The sequence below is a fragment of the Callionymus lyra genome, chromosome 11 (assembly GCF_982586985.1).
Source record: "Callionymus lyra chromosome 11, fCalLyr1.hap1.1, whole genome shotgun sequence".
NCBI classification, from domain to species: Eukaryota; Metazoa; Chordata; class Actinopteri; order Syngnathiformes; family Callionymidae; genus Callionymus; species Callionymus lyra.
In genome coordinates, this window is record NC_141828.1 from 15,162,770 (window position 1) to 15,185,260 (window position 22,491).

The 22,491-nt window shown below is 39.6% G+C and overlaps 1 protein-coding gene across 9 annotated transcripts in view; it reads left to right on the forward strand.

Annotated features, from left to right (window-relative positions):
* Positions 1-21,377, forward strand: part of tacc2 (transforming, acidic coiled-coil containing protein 2) — a 31,256-nt gene extending 9,879 nt beyond the window's left edge. Inside the window, exons 4-19 of one of the 9 annotated variants that reach the window (XM_087803213.1) lie at positions 8,259-8,365; positions 8,925-10,293; positions 11,153-11,210; positions 11,333-11,498; positions 11,836-11,885; positions 11,971-12,080; positions 12,660-12,813; positions 13,059-13,202; positions 13,466-13,558; positions 15,611-15,754; positions 15,823-15,899; positions 17,001-17,044; positions 18,859-19,019; positions 20,347-20,453; positions 20,630-20,750; positions 20,816-21,377. In XM_087803213.1, coding sequence (XP_087659339.1) covers positions 8,259-8,365; positions 8,925-10,293; positions 11,153-11,210; positions 11,333-11,498; positions 11,836-11,885; positions 11,971-12,080; positions 12,660-12,813; positions 13,059-13,202; positions 13,466-13,558; positions 15,611-15,754; positions 15,823-15,899; positions 17,001-17,044; positions 18,859-19,019; positions 20,347-20,453; positions 20,630-20,750; positions 20,816-20,881 — 2,971 coding nt within the window. In that variant the 3' untranslated portion in view covers positions 20,882-21,377. Of the gene's footprint in view, positions 1-8,258; positions 8,366-8,924; positions 10,294-11,152; positions 11,211-11,332; positions 11,499-11,835; positions 11,886-11,970; positions 12,081-12,659; positions 12,814-13,058; positions 13,203-13,465; positions 13,559-13,998; positions 14,059-15,607; positions 15,755-15,822; positions 15,900-17,000; positions 17,045-18,858; positions 19,020-20,346; positions 20,454-20,629; positions 20,751-20,815 lie in introns of all 9 variants that reach the window. The other 8 variants (XM_087803214.1, XM_087803215.1, XM_087803217.1 and 5 more) reach the window with 8 other exon arrangements.
* Positions 21,378-22,491: the final 1,114 nt, after the last annotated feature.

Genomic DNA, 22,491 nt, shown 5'->3' on the forward strand with positions numbered 1-22,491 from the left:
TTTGACTTGATGCTTTAATGAATCTTTTAGAAACCTTCCCCATGTTCGAGTTCCCCTCTGCTCAGGATAGTGAATGTTTTATTTCTCTGCTCTTTGCTAGACCTCACTCTGAAAGAACGGCCAAATGAGCCGCAGCTACAGATTCAACTGCTTCTGTCGTCCATTAGTGAAATATAGGGTTCATGGTCTAATCAATATTTCTGCTGTGTCAGGGTCTGTGCTGCAAGTTTTCATTAGCAGGGTTTGGTTTTACAAGTCCCCTTAGGCTTTTAGATATTGACCATCTTGTTCGAACAGGACTCCATTTGGGTCAGATTTAAAAAAAAAAAAAAAAAAAAAAAAATCCATTACTCCACCCCCGACATTTGGTTCATAATGTGCTTCTGGGTCGAGTCTGAGTTTCGCATTAAGATCACATAGTCAGAGCTGTGACACATAAGACCGTCACACAGCAGGTGTGTGCGCCTCAAGTGCCACAGGCTGCAGTTTCTTTTGTGATGATCCCCGGACTCTTTCTCATGGGTTCACAATAGATTTATTCTCGTATATCAGTTCCCCCTCTACTCTCTCTTCCCCTCGACGATCAATTTTAAGACCCTGGACCTCCTCCTGTTTCCATCCCACAGGACATGTTCTCCTGGATTCTCCCAGGCGGACGACTAAAACTGACAAATTGACAGACACTGTTAGACAAGAGTGTCGTAATCGCTCTTCCAGTCTCTGATGCAAGTGGAGGTTAAATTTGAGTGCCGGTAAATTAGATCACAAATCCCACTGCTGTCCAACACCACTGTAAACAAGTGATTATGGACACTGTCTCTCTGATGCTGTATATATATTTATTTAGATTTTAAGGGTCTGTGACATTGTTAGTGCTGAATGTATAAGTGAAATGGAACTTTTCATGTTATTTTGCTACAAGTATAATCTCCTTGGCAGAGGCAACTAGAATATTGCTTCAGCTAAACACACATTTTTGACTGAATTGTTGGCAAAAAAGTGAACTTCACACAATTCATACATTATTATTGCAGTACTGATGTTGGCCAGCAGGGAAATTAAAATGCTCTGATCACAAAACGTTGATGCCTATAATACTGACCTTTTGTAATACCTGTTAATATGATTCATTTTAAGTTAATTTTACCCATCTATATTTTTGTATATATATATATATATATAAACACACACAGTATTTATGTTTCTTTTGTTTGTCTGTAGTTGGTTTTCACTTCATTACACAGTCTCTTTTCTTTTAGTTTCCTTATTTGCTTCTATTGTTACCCTTATAATTGTGCAAATAAACAATAAGTGACCACCAATCTGCTTAAGAGCAGTGGGATAGTGACAGTGTTTTCATATGACGTACTGAGAGAGTTTTACTAGAGACTTGCCTAGATAAAATAGGAGACTTGTACAAGAGCCCTTCTATGATTTTGTGAATGCATGCTTATGAGAACTACAAAGTACGACATTGCAGAAGCAAGAAGCAATAGTTTTAAACTTGTGTATTTTCACATTTGTGACCCTGGTCTAGAAAGGCGCTATATAAATAGAGATTATTATTATTATTATTATTATTAGTATTCGAAAAATACCAAAAATGTATATACAATTAATTCAGAAATAAGAGACTAAAAAGCACTTTGTTATCGTTTGTCTTCTTACTTACATTATAAATATATTTTTTCAATGTAAAAAGTTCCCATTGAATGGAACTAAGTGTATATTTGTAGAAATCACTTATTGAATCTGAAGAAAAAGTTCTTACCATGTATTCTCTGTTTCATTACAATTTTGTTAGGCAGAGTGACTATAACTAATGCTGGTTGTTGTTGCACGTGCCATATATTGTCTATTATTCACCTTGTTACTGCCTTCTAAGCTACAGTTACATATGGTGTCGAATGTATTAGCAAAAGGGGGTCACAGCCTTGACTGACACACATTCTATAGTTTCTATTGTTTACATGAGGCTGCTCGGACAATGGCAAATCAATGGACTCAAATGTTCAATTCAAATTGGTTATCCATCAATCTCTGTAATGGTAGGGAAATCGATTGTTGGAAAAAAAGAGAATGGGTCTTTTTTATCATCGTGCTTTTTTGGGGGTCCCATTGTTCGGCTTTCCTGTATGGTGGAGATAGAAAGAGCTGCTTGTTAAAGGCACAGGAGAGAGGATGGAGGGGGAGGAGGCAGCGTGAGCAGCCAAACAGCCTCGGTGCCTTCAGTCACACGCGGGACGGCGAAGAAGCAGGATTATCTCCACATGTTTAATTGAATCTGTTCCATCCATCGCAGCTTCTTCTTTTTTTCCATCTTGGAATTTTTTTTTTTTGAGAGGATGTTTCATTTGATGAGGATCATTTCTTACAAGACCTGAAGATCGGGGATGCGCGATGTAAAGTGAAGAGCTGCTTACTTCCATTGGCAAGCGAGCGCCACTTCTTCTTTCCGCCTGCACTGCAGCAGTCTCCGTGAGAGACGGCTGGAGCAGGTGGATGTGGATCGGAGGGCGAGAATATCCTAAAACAGGTGGGGGGTCGGAGGCAGAGGTAGACGAGGATGGGGGCCAACGAGTCCACGGAACAGGGGCTGAGCTCCTCTCTGTCTCAGGAACACATGTGAGTTGTTTACATTTTCCGCCTCGAAGAGAGCGAAGAATTGGAATTGACTAAAAAAAGTGAAACGACTGGATGCTATTCATTATTTAGAGCAGCTGGTTTGCTGTGGAATTGTACCACAGGGCTGTTTTATTAATGACCCAGAAGGTCTTGACTAGAATATTTCAGCACACGTTTTTGAACATTTCCTGATCGACGGAACACTGGTTGGATTCCGTCACATTCCACAAAGGATCCCAGCATTGTTGTTGTTGCTTTTGAGATGCAAATAAGGAAGAGGAGGGAAACAGTGCACAAGCACCTGCACTTTAGTGATTATACATTAATCCACTTCATGAATCATAGTGTGTTGGAATTTAGAATTGGGTAAGTAGACCAGTCAGCGCCACTGGCATGGATGGTGGGGGGGGGGTGATGTTTTTGTTCTGTACGAAGGATGAAGGAAGAGGAGCTGCTGCTGACTGTGTTCAAATAGAAACATGCTGGGAGGAGGAGCAAAGGTAATGCAGGAAGATGAGTGGACGAGGGAGCAAGGAGGGGGAGGATGTGGGGCGCTCCACTTTGCTTTATTTATATCACAGACTCGGCTCCACGTTTGCACACAGATGTGGAGTGTGACGTCGTGGAAGGCTTTATTAAGCACAGGATTTCAAGCTCAAAGATTGTATATACATTTCATGCCCTTTTGCTATCTTAGTAATAAGTAAGTAAAGGTTTCTAGACCAGGGTCACAAAGCGCTTTAACAATCAAAAACAATACACAGTTAAAATATATACTTAAAAAGGCCTAAGCAACACAGCGACAAGCACAGGAGTTCCAGTCACACTTGGCTTTAAAAGCACAAGGCTGCATAGCTATTCTCATCTCAACAATTATTAATAAGGCTTTTACTGAATTCTCTTCTTGACCTGTCACATCCTTTAACATCCCAGTTGCTCACGAAATTAGCTTATGCATGAATTCGTGTTGGTCCTCTTACAGAACCTGCCTGGCAACTTGTCTGTTTTGATGCTTAGAATGAGTTCTAAATATCATTATAGGATTGCTATTTCTGTATTACGTATATAAAATCATCAAGAATATTCATAACCTTAATGCATTTCAAGTTAATATTCATACATCTATTTTTAGAACTTCTGCTCTGAATGATGCAAATGCAGTGTGCAGTGGCTACTTTTTTACTGGGCATAGCCCGGGTTGATGAACTAGACTTCTGTGGGAAAAACTAGCAGAAACTCAGAGATCTACCACTGAGGGTTCCTGGCCACATATAGATAAAAAAAGGCTGTCATTGGGAGTAAATTAATACATATTGAATTTATGTTTAAAGGGATAAAGACATTAAAGCATCTATACATAACATGAACATCATCATGTAAAATATTTATTTGAATAAATACCAAAATTGTAATTCTGTTATGTTATTATTATTGTGGTGATACCTTTATGAATATTTTGTGTGAAAGGATAGATAATGTGTGGTAGTGATGATTAGTACATTTATAAATGAATTGATATACTTCTAGTAGTAACACAAAGGAGAGGAGGATGAAAGGTGGTATCGTGGGAATGATAACTTCGCTGCAGAGGAGAATCTGTGAACACTGAAATTAAAAGTAGAGTGAGAGAACAAAGAGTTGCAAAGCTGTATATGATGTAAATGTAAAGGCATTATTAGGTAGAAAAGGTTGTAGTATGGAGGTTTGTGTATTTGCAGAACAGATTTTTGAACACTGAAAATAAGTATTTCTACCACTGCAGTTACACTGTTGCAACAGTGGAGGGAGCAGAACAAAAAATGTTGCCTAAATATATCATAAGCTTGCTTTCTCAAAATACAGGCTATAGATCATCAATGACTAGACAAGCTTACAAACAATCTAGAACTAACTGAGTTGGCATTGCTTGGTTCCCCCTTCGTGCTTCACTTCTTTAGGCTCAAATGTGCCATCTGCTCAGTGTTCCTCAGATTATGGTAGATCGGGTATTACTCTTGGAGATTTACTCTCTCTGTGGGTTCTTTGTTTTGCGCTCTGAATTCTTAAATGTTGGAATATACCAGGTGATAATAAGATCACTGCGCTTAGTTTTTCCTCATTGATATTTATTTCACTTAACAGAAAATATGGTGGTAGTAACTAATGTTTTGTTATTGTAGATTGCTAGCAAAACAGTAGCATTTCATGGCCTATTTAAATGTGATAAACAATCTCCAGCGACCTAGAAGTTAATAAAGTTCAGACAAGATTTACAAAATATGAAAAGTTGATTAAAAAACAGGGGGAACAAAGGAATGAGGGAAAGAGGGGCTCTGACAGATTCATTAATGGTTGTCGTGACCTGAAGACATAAAAGTAACTTTTCATTTTTCTCTTTGAAAATTGTCTTTTCTTTAATTTATCTGGAAACTGTATTAATAGTTAAAAATAAATCAATTCTTAGTGTAATATATTTTTTTCATTCATTTATTTCATGCATGAAAGGTTATTTTTTTGTCATATTTGCGGTGGCATTTGTAAATACAGTCTACACCGCGGCTACTGCCGATAGCAAACACACAGTAGAAAACATTAATGCCACAAACAAAAAACATGATGTGGAACATGTGTTGTCTGAATACTCTCTCTCGCACACAGTCAGTTTCTCTCATCGTCTTAGTCCAGTGTTTGTTCTTCTCCCGCCCTCCGGTAAAACTGTGCAGACAAATGAGTCCATGAATGAGACCGGCTGTGTGCAGAGCTGTCTGGCTGTTTAAAATGTCTCTCAGCTTCACGCAGCTTGTCTCCAGGCAAGAGACGGGGAGGCTCTGCTGCTGACATCTTTGCCGTCATCGGCTCCAACCTCCAGCTTGGTTTCCCTTTTTAAGCTTTATTTGTAGCATCAACAAATATTGATGGGACTATATTCATCACCACACTTTCCGGTAGAACCACGCTATTCACAAATAGATCTGGTAACTTCATTCTTTTTCTTTTTTTTACCATTTTTTGCCATGCTCCTGTTTCCAGCTGCTGTTTTTCTTCCTCTGTCATCCTCAAAGACCTTCTGTTTCCATGGCGACAAAGATGATGTAGCACAGTGACTAATGTCTTCAATTAAGACATTGAAAAACAGAAGAGCATATTAATCCGTCGCCCGCTCTTTCAATACCCAACAGGGTTACAATAAGATTAAGGAAACCATCATAATGACATTTATACAGCCTTAAATCATAAATAAATGCTCTTCAAATATTTACATAAATAACATATACAGTGCATATGATAGATGGATAGATTGACTTTATGAATCCCTTCTGGAGATCTCCTTCGGGGAAATATGTGGAAGATACTTAGAAGATATATTATGTTCTTTTATTCATACCATCTTTGTGGAGTATTTTGAAATCATAATCTGCCTGTGTTTAAATTCATAATTCATTAATTTTCAAAATTAACTTCACAAAATATTTATCAGCAAAACATTTACTTTAAGTAAGTTGAATATTGGGGCTATGCGACTCCCCTTTTCTTTTTTTTATTGTATTACTATTTTATATATATTTACAGTATACTGTATACATTTTAAATTCAATTTCTTTTTACTTTTTTTTTTTACAATTTTTTTCCACAATACCAGGCAAAGTTTAGAGTCTGTGATTTAGTCTTAAATGACTGAGCGTTGAAATATCGCTTGAAACATTACCAACTATTCTATTTTGCCCTTGGCAATTGGATTTTTGTCTTAAAGGGATTTCCATAATCTTCATTTCCGCATTGTCTCTGATCCTGGGTCCAGTAGGCTGATCTAGTTGGATCTCCGAAAGGGAGCGGTCATGTCCCGCTGAGACACTGAGATTACAACGATGACTCCCTACTGAGCTAATATCTTAATTTCCATTGCTGTTCTTTATCATTGAGGGATCATTGGCTTGGTTAGTTTATTAAAATAAACACATTTATTAGGGCTGAAATCTGATCTTAAACCTGCCTTTCGTTGCAGGGAGCTAAAAACATATCGCACAAAAAAATCTCCCACGATCCAACTCCAGGACATGGTTGCTCCTTGACCTGAGAACACGGTCCTTCTTTTCAAGATTCTGGCCGGTGTGTCCCTAAGTGATTAGAAGCTTTGTCATCTGTCTGACATCAGAGCAGAGACGCCACTTTTCTAGAAGGAAGCAGATGGTTTTGGGGTCGGAAGGTTGTCCACGTGGAAGTAGACGACTATGCAGACTCTGTGGACTGAATTCATACCTCCGGGTCGACTTGCAATAAATATAGTAGATCAATACGGAGGACTTTCCTGCATATCAACATACATATTGGGTTCTCCAATCCCTGTTTCTTTCAGGTACTCTATATCACAAATTGCCCCCTCAGGGTGGAAGTAAGCTTTGCAATCACTCACTTATATACGTTTGTATGTGTGACACCATTCCTTGAGGCTATTGACGCCGTCTTTTATTGCAAATTGAATGGAACATGTGATGTTGACCAGCTCACAGAGACATCTTGATATCTTTTTTTTCCAAGAATACCTTTGACGTTGATTTTCCTAAGGTGATGCTGCTTTGATATATCTGGTGTATTTTTAAGAATATTGGTTTGTAACAGTCAAAATAGATAAATAGTTTCTGTCTTCTTCAACTGTCGCGTGGTTTTCGGTTTAAGCAACATTAAACAGCACAGCACGTTCGGTTGAGCGTCCATATGCTGCCGAGAGACTGGGGTGGAAGGATGCTGTGAGGGAGCAGAATGTGATGCAGGAAGTTCCAACGTGTACATGCATCAGGGGAGGTGGGCTTCCGCAGCATCCCTGATTCAGATTGGACGGCATCGCGCTGGGAGGAGCAGAGGCAGATTGTCATGACTACAGACCACAACGTGCAGCTCTCAAGACGAGCAGCGAGACGTTCAAGTGCAGGCGAGATTGATCAGGAGGAAGAGAGAGGGGTTTCCGACCTGTGTGAGGCTGTAGATTTGTCCAGAAGCAGACATGGCCGTAAGTGCGTGGCAGGTGCTGTCTCCACTGCAGTGGGCTCGCTGGGGCTGGGACTCGCTGCTGGGAGGGGCAGTCAGTCCGGACTCTGATCCAGGTTTGGGGCTCTTTCGCCGGCTTTCATGGAGCTCACAGTATGGCAAGATGATCAGGCAAAGGTGAGATGGAGTCCGATCGGTCTGGTGGTTAGATGACAAATTTGTTTTCAAATTAAGAATGAAATGGACTCTTGTTGTAGCCAAAGATTCAGTATTATGGGATTTTCTTTTATTTTGAGTGACATTGTGGCATGTAATAGGATCATTGGTGTATGATGATTGTTCTGGCTCAGGTTGGTGTGTCATTTCACCATAGTTTTCATTTAAAAATATGAAAAAGATTCAATAAAATCAACCATACGTCTGCATCGGCTCACTTGGCGTCCGAGAAAAAAGGGTAGAATGGGACCATAAATATAGAAAATGCACTCAGTAATGTATTTTTCTCTCATCCGCTAGGGGTATTTCTTCATCTGTAAAAATGATAATACTGAGATTAAGCTTTCCATCTCGGTTGTGATTGCTGATATGCTGCTGAATGCAAAACATATAATAAAATATATGAAATAATATGTTGGTACGATGTTTGACTAAATGCGTATCTTCTCTAACAGGAGCTCGGACTCAGATGGAGCCTTTGAGACCCCTGAATCCACAACTCCAGTAAAATCAGCTTCTCCTACGGATTTACTGATTCAGCAACTCCCATCTGAAGAAATAGGTACAATTGAATTAAGTTTTATTTATGTGTGAGTTTTTGGGTTGAGAATGCATTGGATGGATGGATGGATGGATGGATGGATATCATTTTTCTGAAAATGCTGCTCGAAATGAAAATCTCTCTTTGTGAGATCAATAGAAATAGCAAGTAAAAATATTCAATAATCCATATCAAATAAGATAAATACAAAATACAATCTTGTGCAAACGTGCTTATTAAAAATAAATAGGCAATAGCATTACTCACTGAAAAAAGTAGGACACTGGCACCACCTAGTGAGATGAAAATGAAGTACTGGGAGACTTTTTGATTTAAGGTCAAATTAAAAGATGACAGGACAAGAACCACATGCATAAAATTGGCAACTGCAAATTGGAGAATTGACAATATTGCAGTTCCATATTCAGACACTAGATTGCGCCAGAAACACTTTTTTTTTTTAAACCTACGCATAATAGCTCAGAATGTTGTGAGCAAAACGTGGGATTAAACTGAAGTTTAGTTGATAATTAGCTACAAGGAACTGAAAAAATATGTCTAATTCCACATTCTTTTGCAGCTTACGGCATCACTGGCAGTGATCCTGCATTGGACCGCGCGACCGCCTGTCGTTCTCCCTCCATCTCTTTTGACGAGGACCGGCCCATTGCAGCCAGCGGAGCATACAACTTTGATACCGGTTCTTCAGAAGCATCTCACACACTCACACGGTCCCTCAGCCTCCAGGGAGGAGAGTTCAATGATTCCGATCTAGTAGATGGATCCAAATCAGGAGGCTTCCGACCGCACTCTGAGTCCTTCAGTGTCGGGACAGAGAGTAACCCGGGGACGCTCCGGCGACCCAAGAAAGTGCTTACTGTGAAGAAAAAGCCTCTACAGAGACAGATTTCAAATCCAGAGAGGTCACGACCCAACTCGGCCAGCAGCACACCCGAAATTAAAAAGCGTGCCAACCTTCGCCAGACCTCAGAGGAGACCGCAGAGGGGGGTCCAGCAAACCCGAGCCCGGGCGGAACCCTTCGAAGAACCCGGAAGAATCGTGTGGTGACGCCTCCCCCTCTTCCTGAGGAGACCCCTCACACCAGCCCGGAGGAAAGTCCTGTGGCACCGTCCATTCAATGTCAGGAAGGAGCCCCTCCGGTGGACAAAGGCGTCGACTCCCCACCCCCCCCTAGTGCCACCTACAACTGGGATCCAGATAGTGTTGATATCAGCAACCCTTTCAAATCTGGAGGAAGTAAAATAGCAAACTCGCCCGTTTTGGGTCGGAAAGGCCCCTTTTGTCCCCAAACCGAAAAGCCCAGCACCCTGGTGGTGGAGCAAGACCACTTCACACCTTCACCATCGCCCCAACAACCTATATTAGATCCAGAAGAACAACCCATCCTGCCCAAACAACAGTCCGTAAGGCTGGAGTTTGACTACTCGGAGGAGAACTGTGAGGCATCACACCCGGCTTCTCCTCCACCCAAGAAATTGGGCAAGAAACCTGGTGCCAAGATGCCTCTGAGGAAGCCTCGACTGGGGCTGAAGAAGGCTCCTGCAGCTCAAACCGAGCAGCTGGACAACAACCCGCCAGCGTCACACAATGGCAACGAAGATGAAATCCCAATCCCCAAATCATCTTATAACTTTGATCCTGACAAATGGGAAGATCCACATTTCAACCCCTTCTCAAACAAGAAAGCCATCTCCAACTCCCCCAAGCTACCCAGGGCTTCCTTCGGCTTTGACCCAGATAACTTTGACGACTCCGTAGATCCTTTTAAATCCAATAACAAAATGGCTAACTCACCCCCTAAAGCATCCGCCTCCGCCGAACTGTCTTCTACTGACGGCGATGCTGAAAATGACAACGATAACGTTGGGGAGCTGCAGGACCAAAACCAGAACAAACCTGCCAAGAAGAAGAAGACCCCCATTAAATCGTAAGTTAATCTTCAACACAGTGTGTTTGTCGGTGATCAGTGAAAAAGACAGATGCGGGGAAATTCATTTTTCTCCTCCTGATAACCTAAATGTTAGGATCCTGTCTGCTGGTAAACGACTGAAAAATTTTGAATAGTTTATTCTAAGAGAGCTCAATGAGTTCTCCAGGCCATTGTGTCTTCTGTCTGTCTGTCCTTCTGTCACCTGTGTATTCTCATGTCTTAGGAAGTCCAAAGGTGTGTCTTCTCTATGTTGTCTTTTGTAAGTACAGAGGCAAACATGACACCCTCATTTTCTTTTCACATTCATACCCATTTTCTTCACATTTACACCTTGTTACTCTCTTATCATTTTTAATCCTTCTTGACTCTCAATCCCATTTTCATCATTTGTCATAAGCTGTTCATTCATTGAGCATTTTTTTCCTCAGCTTTCTCATTAAAAGTAACAAAATAAAAGTGACACAAAGTCAATAATTAGACATTGTGTCACTTTTATTTACTTCCATTTTTTTTAAAATTCAAGATTACAATTTTTTCCAAGAATCAAGTCAAATATAAGTGATTGACCTATTATTAAATATTTACTGCATAGTTTTGAGTTTTCAATAGAACATTACAACATTAAATGTGAACCTAGCGGTTCGCAGAGAAACAGCTCCTCCCCGTGTCCATTCTTGGTAGTTGTCAATTTAGTTGTTTTTTTTTTCTTTTTTCTAAAGCGTCATTTGTTACCTGGTCCGACATGGATGAATTGATTTTTTAAATAATAAAAAAAACGTTTTTAAAATATGTTCTTAGCATATTTAATTTAATTGGATTATTAATTGAAATACATGATTTTTTTTCTTTTATCCAGTAACACTTTCAGAGTAAAGCGCTCACCAAAGAAGACGGCAACATCGGACCAAACCCAGGTATAATAACTCTTCTATTTCCTTCTCCTGAAAAAGAATCCTCCATTTATTATACTTTTTAATTTCCTGTTCAGAATATATCAGACACAGTTGACCCTTCTAACCTCTCTTCCCCGCCACAGGACGACCACGCCACGGACGAGGAGAAACTCGCCTCCACCACCGGCCACAAGTGGAACAGCGTGCACGACATGGACACCGATGCGAGCTCTGATCAGCAGGATTATCCTCGTCCGTCTGATCTCACATCCTTTGTCAACGAGAACGGCCTTCCCCTGCAGGCTCCAGGTTAGCGGTCAACTCTCTTTGTGTGTCATTTGTGTACTTCAAAACGAGTCTTTTCAACGGCGAACACAAAAGAAAGTAAACACTGTTGTACATTGTGAGCGTTAAATAGCGATGGTCTCATACCATGGGCAGAATAATAAATGTCGGTGCCCAGTCCTTTCCTCCCCTCTGACCCTCTGATTCGTCATCTCTTCCCCGGGGCAGTTTGGCTCAGCCATTTGGTTCAATGCAGAGCGAACCGCTCTGTGTCAGTCTGGGATCACTGTACACTGTAGCACAGAGTTTCGAATTGTACCTCCCGTCGGTCAGTAGCATCTGCTTTGACTTTCTGTTTCAGGGCAGGACTATGAGATTGAATACATGGAGAAGATCGGCTCCTCGTCGCCTGTGAGTATCTTACGTCCGTAGAGAAGACGGGAAGTTATTTATCTCAAGAAAAAAATGCTGAACTTTTGATTTGTTTTTTTTTCAGCCGCTGTCTACTAAGAAACCATTGATGTACTTGAATTTGGAATCAGTTTCGGACACGTTAACTAAGAACTCGTGTCAACATGGGTCTGAACCCACCTCCCCCTGCACCGGGTATGACCCATTGTTTAATCTTAGATTTACTGTAAAATCTAAATCTAAAAACCTGTGTACACTTTTTGTGTTTAATAAAATATTTGTGTATATTTATGTAATTATGTATATGTATATATATTTATGTATGTATATGTATGTATGTGTATGTATATATATATATATGTATGTATACATATATATATATATATGTATGTATACATATATATATATATATGTATGTGTATGTGTATGTATATATATATGTATGTGTATGTGTATGTATATATATATGTATGTATGTATATATGTATGTATGTATATATGTATGTGTATATATGTATATATATATATGTATGTGTGTATGTGTATATATGTATATGTATATATGTATGTGTATTATATATGTTTGTATGTGTATATGTGTGTGTATATATGTATTTTTATATATATATATATATATTTATATATATATATGACAATTTAATTAACATTTTATGGTTAAGTGTAGCAAATATTGTTCATGTTGTCGCAAAGCCCCCAACAATTGCTGCCATTATATTTAATGTTGCATGTAATTTTCATGGCTTTTCTTTGTAGGAGTTTTGAAGAAATGGAAGCTCAGATAACGGCCAGCATGAAGTCTCCCATTCTAGGGTCCCGTCCTGGTCCCGAGGGTGCTGCGAGCGAAAAGGGCAAGAAGCGAGAGTGCGAGTCGCTCAGTCGCACGCAGAGCACAGAAAGAGACGAGCAGGTGAGCGAGGAGCCGTTTTGACCGTCACCATTTATCTGTCCAGCTGTCATCGTTGAATGTCATTTAATTTCCAGTCATTGAAATCATTTCACTGTATAACCACAAGAGGGCAGCTTAGACTCCCGAGGCAAACACCAGTTATTTACGGTGTGAAGTTACGGGCACTGCCATGCAAACACTCAGCGCTTGCTTTGCTATGCTGACCCTGCCCTCCTCCCCCCCGCCCTCCCCTGGTGCCCCTGTAGCCCCCTAGCCAGTGCACCGAGGAGGCCCCCCCGCTCCAGTCCCTGCCCCCGTTAGACAGGCTGTCTGAATGTGAGGATCCCGTGCAGTACCTGGAGCCCGACCTCGCTGAGACCAACCCCACAGCGTTCGCCCAAAAACTACAGGTGTGTTGACGAATCATATAAAGACCCCCCTCCTCCCTCACCTAACCCCCTCTTGTGAATCCATCCTGGTGGTCCACTGTTTTGTTGTGTCTTGTTTGCTTTATTATTATTTTCTCTCACCTTGACTAGCTTCTTACGAGGACAGCAGCAACTGTGTGTGATGAATTATATTTGCTTTTCCTTTGCTCTCTCCTTCTTGGGCCGCAATTTTTCCAACCCCCCCCCCCCCGACCGCTCTCCCCTCCTTTCTCTGTGCGGCCCAGGAGGAACTGGTGCTTGCAGCCCTGAGGATAGAGGCTCTGCAAGTTGCCAAAAACATCTCTCAGTGTCCCTTCCTCTCTGATGTAACCCCGCAGGTATTGAGCCCTGCACCTGCGCTCCGCCTGTGTTTGTGATGATTAGATGATGGAAATGTTGCGACAGTAGTGTGTGCATGAGGCTAGCGCAGCACTCTTTCCTTTTACCAAAATGCTACGACCTCCATGGCCTAATACATGGTGTCGGCGCTGCCGCTTCATCAGGTAGTCTAACAGCTAACACCTGAAACTAAACCAGCCTCCTGCTTTCCCCCCGCCTTTACAGCGCATGTTGCCTTTTTCTCAAAATGCTTCCAGAAGCATGAAAGTTAATAAAAACTCAAGATTACAATCACCACTTTCACATCGCTGAGGTTATCGTCAATTGAGTCAACAACTATAAAAGGCCATAAACTTGACACAGGAAGATGAGCCTTCAGCCTTAAAAGGTCTTATCTAGGTTTGTGTTCCTGAGTCTTACGGTCCGTGTGATTCAACAGTCTCGTCTTAAGAAACCAAGCACTCGGAGATGGAACATCAACGGTTCACCTTTTCTCAAAGTAAGGGTGGCTTACTTTAACCCCATAATATCATCCTTCTAGTAATCCTGACGCATTCCTTAAATTACTTTTTGGCTCTGCATCTCAGCTGAATTGATTTTTTTTAAAACCTTTTTTTTTTAGCACTGAAACATCTTATTTATCTCTAGTTTCCAAACTCTTCCCTCATCTTTTAAAAACAGTTTCAGCCACTACAACAATTTGACCTATTAATTTACTAACCTGTCAAATATATCCACTGGATACCTGGACATTATCCAGGTTGTACAATGTTTTTTTCATTTTATATATATATATATACTGTATATATATATATATTAGTTTGTATGGTGACTGCCAGCTGGAGTTTCCATTACGTCAGTCTAACAGTAGAGGGAGCAGTTCATCTTTATAACAAATCAAATATACTGTAGAATCGGTTTTCAGACAAAACCAAATTTTTCAAATGTTCAGCTTGTTTTATACGCTGTTATACGGAGCCAAAATCATTGAGGAATAACAACAACCTCTAGATCCCACAATTCCAGTAGTTCCCATGATAGTTTAGCTTTGTTTTGGTTATACATGTCTAGTCAGAAATACACCTGCATATTTAGAGGCTGGTTGCACAGGTTTGGAGCGTCTTACGAAGTATTTTAAAACACAAAAAGACAAAAAAATATGAGGGAAAGCATTAAAAAAAAGTTGAGAATGAAATCTCATGTTTGGAATTTTTTTTATTTAACACTGTTTCAAGAATACATTATCTTTGTATATTTGCTGTTAGTTAGACAGACAGACAACCTTTATCGATCCCTCTGGAGATCTCCTTCGGGAAATAGTTTTTCCAGGTCACAGCAACACAAACAATAGATTAATAAAAACAAGTTATTTGCACTGTAAAGATAAACACAACATAAACACAGAAAACCATGTAGAAGAATATAAGAAGGATACATTGACTAAAATGATTATACGTATATTTCAGTTTCACAACCGTATTTAAAACAACAAAAACATGACTATGTTTAACATTTTAACTTAAAGTTTAGATGACAATCAAAGAAGTTTGGACAAGAATTTATGCAACTTTGAACCGGTCGTACAATAAATTAGCTCTCGTCGTTAAATAAAATATGTTAACCCGTCACATTATTTTAGGATGAAGCGGTGGAATGTGCTTTGGCTCAATACTAACTCATCCGACTTGTGCTGCTTCCTCTTTCCTCCTCTTCTTCTATACGTGATGCAGTCTGTGCTGTATCGTTTCCATCGACCCCTCCTGCCTGGATCTGACAAACTTTTAAGTTCTTAAGATGATCCGCTGACTCAGCTGGGGGCGAGTCACCGGGCTAATGCTGCGATTAAGAAGCCTGTCGCGTCCAATCACGCGGCAGCTGAACACGGGAGCATCATCGGCTTGACTCATTTTTGTTTTTTGCGGTGTTGAATATTGTCGTTTCTGGTCAAATGCTGCCCGGCTTCAGGAGAGCGCGTCGCATGCTTCGGCTCTGAATTCTAATGGACCATGTTTCCCTTTCTGTCGCTGCTGTCCCTCGGCGCCTGGAAGCAGCACAGAGACGTGTCGTCTCCGGTGGAAGTCGGCGTCACCAAGAGCTCCCTGTACACCAGGACCAACAACAACAGCTACGTGGACGGGGAGAGTCCTCACCTGCCCAGGGATCTGGATCACTCACTGGGAATAGCTAGAGAGGAGGTGTGCTATAAATGTGTGTGTGTTTAACACTTGAACACATGAGTTCACCGCAAAACCTGTTTGCACAGATCGTGTCCAAAGAGAAGGAGGTGCTGGAGTGGCAGAGGAAGTATGAAGACAGTCGGCAGGAGGTGGGGGAGATGAGGTAGGGTCGTCGAATTAAACACTATATGTATATTTTCACCCATCTGCATGTTATCGAGGAAAGAGGAAAACAAACTAGTTAAACTTCCAACTCTTATTATTATTAAATGGAGATTTCTTTGCTTTATAGTCCAATTAGCCCAAAATGTTGCTTGAAAGTATGTTTTGTAATAGAAAAAAAAATTACCATGTTTTTCACTTCAATTATAAACAGTAGAATATAAGACGAACAGGTGGTATATGAATGGAATATGACTTTTCTTTATTGAATATATATATATTTTTTAGTTTTTGAAATAAAATGTATAGTTTACCCCTTTTAAAAAACACAAACCCCTGTTCCTCACTCAAAATGAAAAACTAAAGTAAAGATGAAGAAAAAACTCACTGCACCACAAAATACAGTTTGTTGATTTGATAATTAATTAAACTTAACAAAAATGATTAAGTAATGTTTAAATTAGAAACAACACATTTCAATCAGAATGTACTAAATGCATACAGTGATGCCATTAGTATCATGTAACAATATTGATATTGATATTAAGACATCATTTAATTTCTAAATGAATAATTACTAATAATATTTACTGCCATATCTCGTGCTTGTCTATCCTCCTGTGCAATAGCCAAATAAGGCAAGTGTTGCAGAAGGTTGTATCTTAAGATAACATACAAGTTTTTTGTCGACCAACAATGGAATATACTTTTCCAATATTCCTTTTTCTGAGGAATCAATTTTCAAAATCAAGTCCCAAAATTTAAAAAGGGAATGCATATGAGGAAGATGTCATGTTGCTCTTCATTACACAATTAACTTGTTTTATTTTTAATGATGTTATACGTGTTATTGAATGTTTGTGTCCACAAGTTGCTGTTGTGTCTCCGGCTTAGTTCAGTGAGACAGAGCTTAGTTCATTTGCTTGATTGAGCTCAGGATGAGATGCAGGCTCAGATGGATCATCAATCCTCTTATTCCTCTGGATTCCTTTTACCTTGTCCTGAGTCACCATGTTTGATATGATGAAGCAACATTCTCAATTATCTTCATCAAACTCACCTAATCTACGCTCCTCACATACATTGTCTGTCTCGCCTGCAGGAGAATAGTTGCAGAGTATGAGAAGACGATCGCTCAGATGATCGGTAAGTAAAGGAATGACACTGAACTTCTGAACTTATTTCACTGTCTATGGCTGCACTTTAGCAACATGCTCGCTGATACTCTTTTTTTTTTTTTTTTTTATTATGTTGGCTAGTTCCACTGTTGTGTTATACTTTTGAAAATGTAATGAAATGTAACTACATGAGCAGGATTTCCTTTGAAATGAAGAGGCTTAATATCATCTTGATGGTTAGGTCTGTGTTCATGAGGGGGTTTGAATAAAATCAATATATAAAATAAAAATAAAAAAGTTTTTCTATTATGTTACGTCCTTTTTTCTTCCCTGTATGGGTTGCAATGTGATCACCAACAGGCCATATTGTTAATAGTAAAGATAATAATGATAAATAAGATTACATTTGTTCAAATAAGTAAATTGAAATTGGTCTAGGCAGTGATAATTAGATTAGCTAGGTGAGAAACACTAACTCAAATTTTATTCAAGTATTCATTACTTACTGTATTGTATTTTCCTAATGATGTTCTCATTCTTATAGTACTTTAAAGCTATTTCGTTTTTTTTCTTCCAAATGTTTATTTTTAAAAGAATAGCTGTAACATACATATATATTTCTGGTCTATTTGTAGATGCTTTTTAGTTATAATATTATATTGCGATACTGTAGAAACAAGGATAGATTTGTAGTATTGTTCCGAGTACTTGACTCTGGTGTTGCAGAATTTCCAGATCACATGACTCTTGATGAAGTCTGCTTTTGCTTGTTTAAATACCAAAAATTGGTCGAAAAATCAGCTTTGGTCAAATGGAGTCAAGTGTATCCTCTGGTCTTTTCTGATCCATTATCTGCGGAGGATATAATGACTGCCGCCATCTAGCGGGCGGAAATTTAATTGCAACACAACGCCCTGAATGTTTGCTTATGTTAAATGTAGATTAAAAAATAGAATTATTTTATTTTTACACTCAGTTTATTGAAATATAAACAATAGAACAATGATTATAAGATAAATTTGTTTTAAAAGCAACAAATAAATGTATACAGTGCTGTTGAATATTGATACGTTATAAAAAACTATAAAAACAATATTACGAATATCCATTCTTTTACACCCTTACTAGATCAACTAGGAAACACACGTTTTCTGCGTTAATTACCCAAAAACATGAACATAAAAATATTTATTTCATTACATAACTACACATTATTTAGTCAGCCAACTCACCAGTGAATATTTATTTCCTGGCTGAAGATTCTACGCTGTAGTCCTGTAGTTTTCTCCACTTTTTAAAAAATAAATATCGTGTCAAGCAAGAGAAAAAAAAAAGTGCAAAACACACTTTCACTTTCTTCTCACCTCCACCAACTGTGTCCGACGCTCGACTCTTGTCACGTGCCCTCCAAGCTTGACCTAACACGACCCCTATCTTTTTTTTTTTTCTGTTCTGCCCCTTTGACTCTTTAATAACCTCGACAGGCATGCCGGGTGAGTATCACAGACCTCGCTTGTGTGTCACGTCTCTCCATCCGTCCGTCAAAGAATAGGGACGACCGTTTCTTTCCTCGACCATTGTCCACTTGACATTTGCTTGATCTTTTTGTGTTTGTACGTCCAAATGTTTCTTCCTAGAAAACTCAGAGTCAGGACATCTGCATGCTGCATCGTTCGTCTTATTGTTCAGTGTCGTACAGCACGTTCAGCAGGTTTAAATAAACGATAGATCGGACCATCAACTCGGCTTTATTGCTGTCCATTCGATGGTCTGCACGTCCTCTTATTTAAACCTCAACGCTGATCCAAACTGAGTATCATACGTTGTCCTTGTGTCCGTCAGAGGACGACCAGAAGGAGAAGTCTCTCTCGCACCACACCATCCAGCAGCTGATCATGGAGAAGGAGCAGGCGCTGGCCGACCTCAACTCGGTGGAGAAGTCTCTGGCCGACCTCTTCCGACGCTACGAGAAGATGAAAGACGTGCTGGAAGGTTTCCGCAAGGTGACGACATTAAATACTCTTCAACCCTTTTTGACGCACGGGCGTCCACGTCCATCACGTGACAGGTCAGAATCTTTTAGCAATTGATGTCAAGGGGACCAGGAGGGTCGAAAACAAACTGCGTTGATTATTATTATTTGAATTATGTGTTAAATCATTGGAATTAATAGTTATTTATAAGTAAGTAAGTAAATGTTATTTGTAAAGCACCTTTCTAGACCAGTGTGACAAAGCACTTTAACAATCAAAAACAATACACAGTTAAAATACATACTATAAAAGGCCAAAACACATAAGACATACACAGGAGTCCAAGAAAATCAAGGAAAAGCCTGCACAAATAAAAAGGTCTTAAGATGTTTCTTGAAGGAGTCAGTAGATCATCAAACACAGAGAGAGAAGAAGATCGTTCCAAAGCTTAGGAGCAACAGTCTGGAAGGATTTCTTTCCTCTGGTCCTGAACCGTGTTCAGGAACAATCATTAGATTCTGATCCACAGACCTCAGAGCCAGAGCTGGGGTGTAAGGCTGGATCAGATCACTGATTTAAGGAGGAGCCTGACCATGAATAGATCTGAAAGTAAGAACCAGAATTTTAAAATTGATCCTGAAACTGGCAGCCAGTGAAGAGTTTTAAGGATCGGGGAAATGTAAGTTCTTCTACTAGAGCGGGTCAGAAGAGTTTTGTATCAACTGCAGACGAGACAGCTCCTTCTTGTTCAGACACGAAAACAAACGTTTACAAAAGTCTAAAATAGAAGAAAAAAACGCATGGATTATAAGCTCCAGATCGTGTTGTGACACCATTTTCCTTAGTTTAGAAAAAAGTTGTGATTTGGCTGTGTAATAACAATTTTCATCTTTAAAAATCCAAATACAGTTAGAAATTTAGATTTGTATGATTTATTTTTTAGATGTTAAATTACAAACTCTTTATTATTGGCCTTTGATTGTTATTTTGAAACTGAAACGTTATTTCTTAATGCACGGTTTCAACCTGCAACCGAAAGAATAACTCAATAATAATCAGTGCACTTCAAACACATCAAGTCTCTTCCTACCCCCTCTCAGTGAACTCATCGCTTCAGACTGCAACCACAAGACCAATCTTGTAGAAATGTTTCTGACATCTAACAAATGTATGTATATATACTGTATGTATATATACTGTATAACTGTACATTCATTTTTATTATTATTTGGTTAATTAGTTACTTATGTAATAGTTATTTCGTGTCCCTTCTTCAAGGAATGATATTTATTATTCAATACATAAAAATGACACTTTCTTGTCACTGAAGAATCTTTGTTTGTCTTTCTGCCTGCAGAACGAAGAGGTGCTGAAGAAGTGTGCTCAGGAGTATCTGTCCAGGGTTCGCAAGGAGGAGCAGCGGTACCAGGCCCTGAAGATCCATGCCGAGGAGAAGCTCGACAAGTCAGTTTATAAAACTCTAGACGCCACAAGAACGTTAGATAGAAACTGCAGAAGTGAAACGAATAATGGAGCGATGGCTCCCTCTAGTGTTTGTTTTTTACAATGGTTTTTAACACATGATGGAGAAAACAGACATTATTTGAATGATTTGTTGAATTCTGTCCATTTGTTTTCAGGGCAAACACAGATATAGCTCAGGTGAGGATCAAGTCCAAGCAGGAACAGGCCGCCTTCCAGGCCAGCCTGAGGAAGGAGCAGATGAAGGTGGACTCTCTGGAGCGAACGCTGGAGCAAAAGGTCGAACATTAACTTTAACTTTTATTTATTTATTTTTATCTAAAAACTCCAAATCTGCTTCACAGAACAAGGAGATCGAAGAGCTGACGAAGATCTGCGACGAGCTGATCGCCAAGATGGGCAAGAGTTAGCGGCGGAAAAAACGCCAAAAATCACTTCAGAAGACAAAACTACTGAAAGAAAGAGAAAAAAAAGAACCGCAAACTTTGTAGATCGGAGTGTTCTTTTACTTTATTACCGATTTATTACTGACTTCTCCTCTTGAACGGCTGTGTATATTTTTGGATGTGTCCGTGAGGTCAAAGTGTAACCATAGCGTCGTGTGACGTTGCCATGACGGCCACCGCGGGAGAGAAGACTGTTCAACTCCCGAGTGAAGAAGAGCGACGTGTCGCTAACCTGTCGCTGGTCTTCTTCCATCACCGCATGTGTTGTTTTGTACATACTATCGTCGTCGCTTCCGTAACGTTGTAGATATTTTGTCGAACGTGTCATAGCTTGGGGTTTTTATTTTAATATAAAGTGTGGCCGCGGTCGTGAACCTCGATGTCACGCTGGGAAAAATCTTGTCTGCGCATCTACTGTACGACAACTGCTTACTAAGTGCAATAAAAGATGGCAATACGACACGTTGTTGTGAGATAAACTGCATGTTTTGTCACTAAAAACAATTTCACACGGTGTGGTGTGTTGACGAAGCTTCATGAAGAGGTGTCATGTTGTTCAGAGGTCAGTAGGTGGCGCCGTCAGTTTAAAAATGATTTTTTATTACATTCAAAACAAAGGAAAAATAGTGCTATCTAGTGGACTCTGAAAATCATTACACTGCTTCATGAAACTTCATCGACACACAGCACTGTGTGAAATAGGTCTATTTCGACCGATTTTTTTTTCTCAAACTTTAAAAAATGGGCAAAAATCGACGTGCCCGAAAATGGAAAAAAAGGTCGGAATACTTAAGTATGATATCAGACGCACCATATGAGCGCAGAAAATTGTTGCCTAAATGCTTAAAATGCCGTTTTTTGAAGGCTCGAAAAAAGGTCTATTTCGACCGATTTTTTTTTCTCAAACTTTAAAAAATGGCCCAAAATCGACGTGCCCGAAAATGGAAAAAAAGGTCGGAATACTTAAGTATGATATCAGACGCACCATGTGAGCGCAGAAAATTGTTGCCTTAATGCTTAAAATGCCGTTTTTTGAAGGCTCGAAAAAAGGTCTATTTCGACCGATTTTTTTTTCTCAAACTTTAAAAAATGGCCCAAAATCGACGCGTCCGAAAATGGAAAAAAAGGTGGGAATACTTAAGTATGATATCAGACGCACCATGTGAGCGCAGAAAATTGTTGCCTAAATGCTTAAAATGCCGTTTTTTGAAGGCTCGAAAAAAGGTCTATTTCGACCGATTTTTTTTTCTCAAACTTTAAAAAATGGCCCAAAATCGACGTGCCCGAAAATGGAAAAAAAGGTCGGAATACTTAAGTATGATATCAGACGCACCATGTGAGCGCAGAAAATTGTTGCCTAAATGCTTAAAATGCCGTTTTTTGAAGGCTCGAAAAAAGGTCTATTTCGACCGATTTTTTTTTCTCAAACTTTAAAAAATGGCCCAAAATTGACGCGTCCGAAAATGGAAAAAAAGGTCGGAATACTTAAGTATGATATCAGACGCACCATGTGAGCGCAGAAAAGTGTTGCCTAAATGCTTAAAATGCCGTTTTTTGAAGGCTCGAAAAAAGGT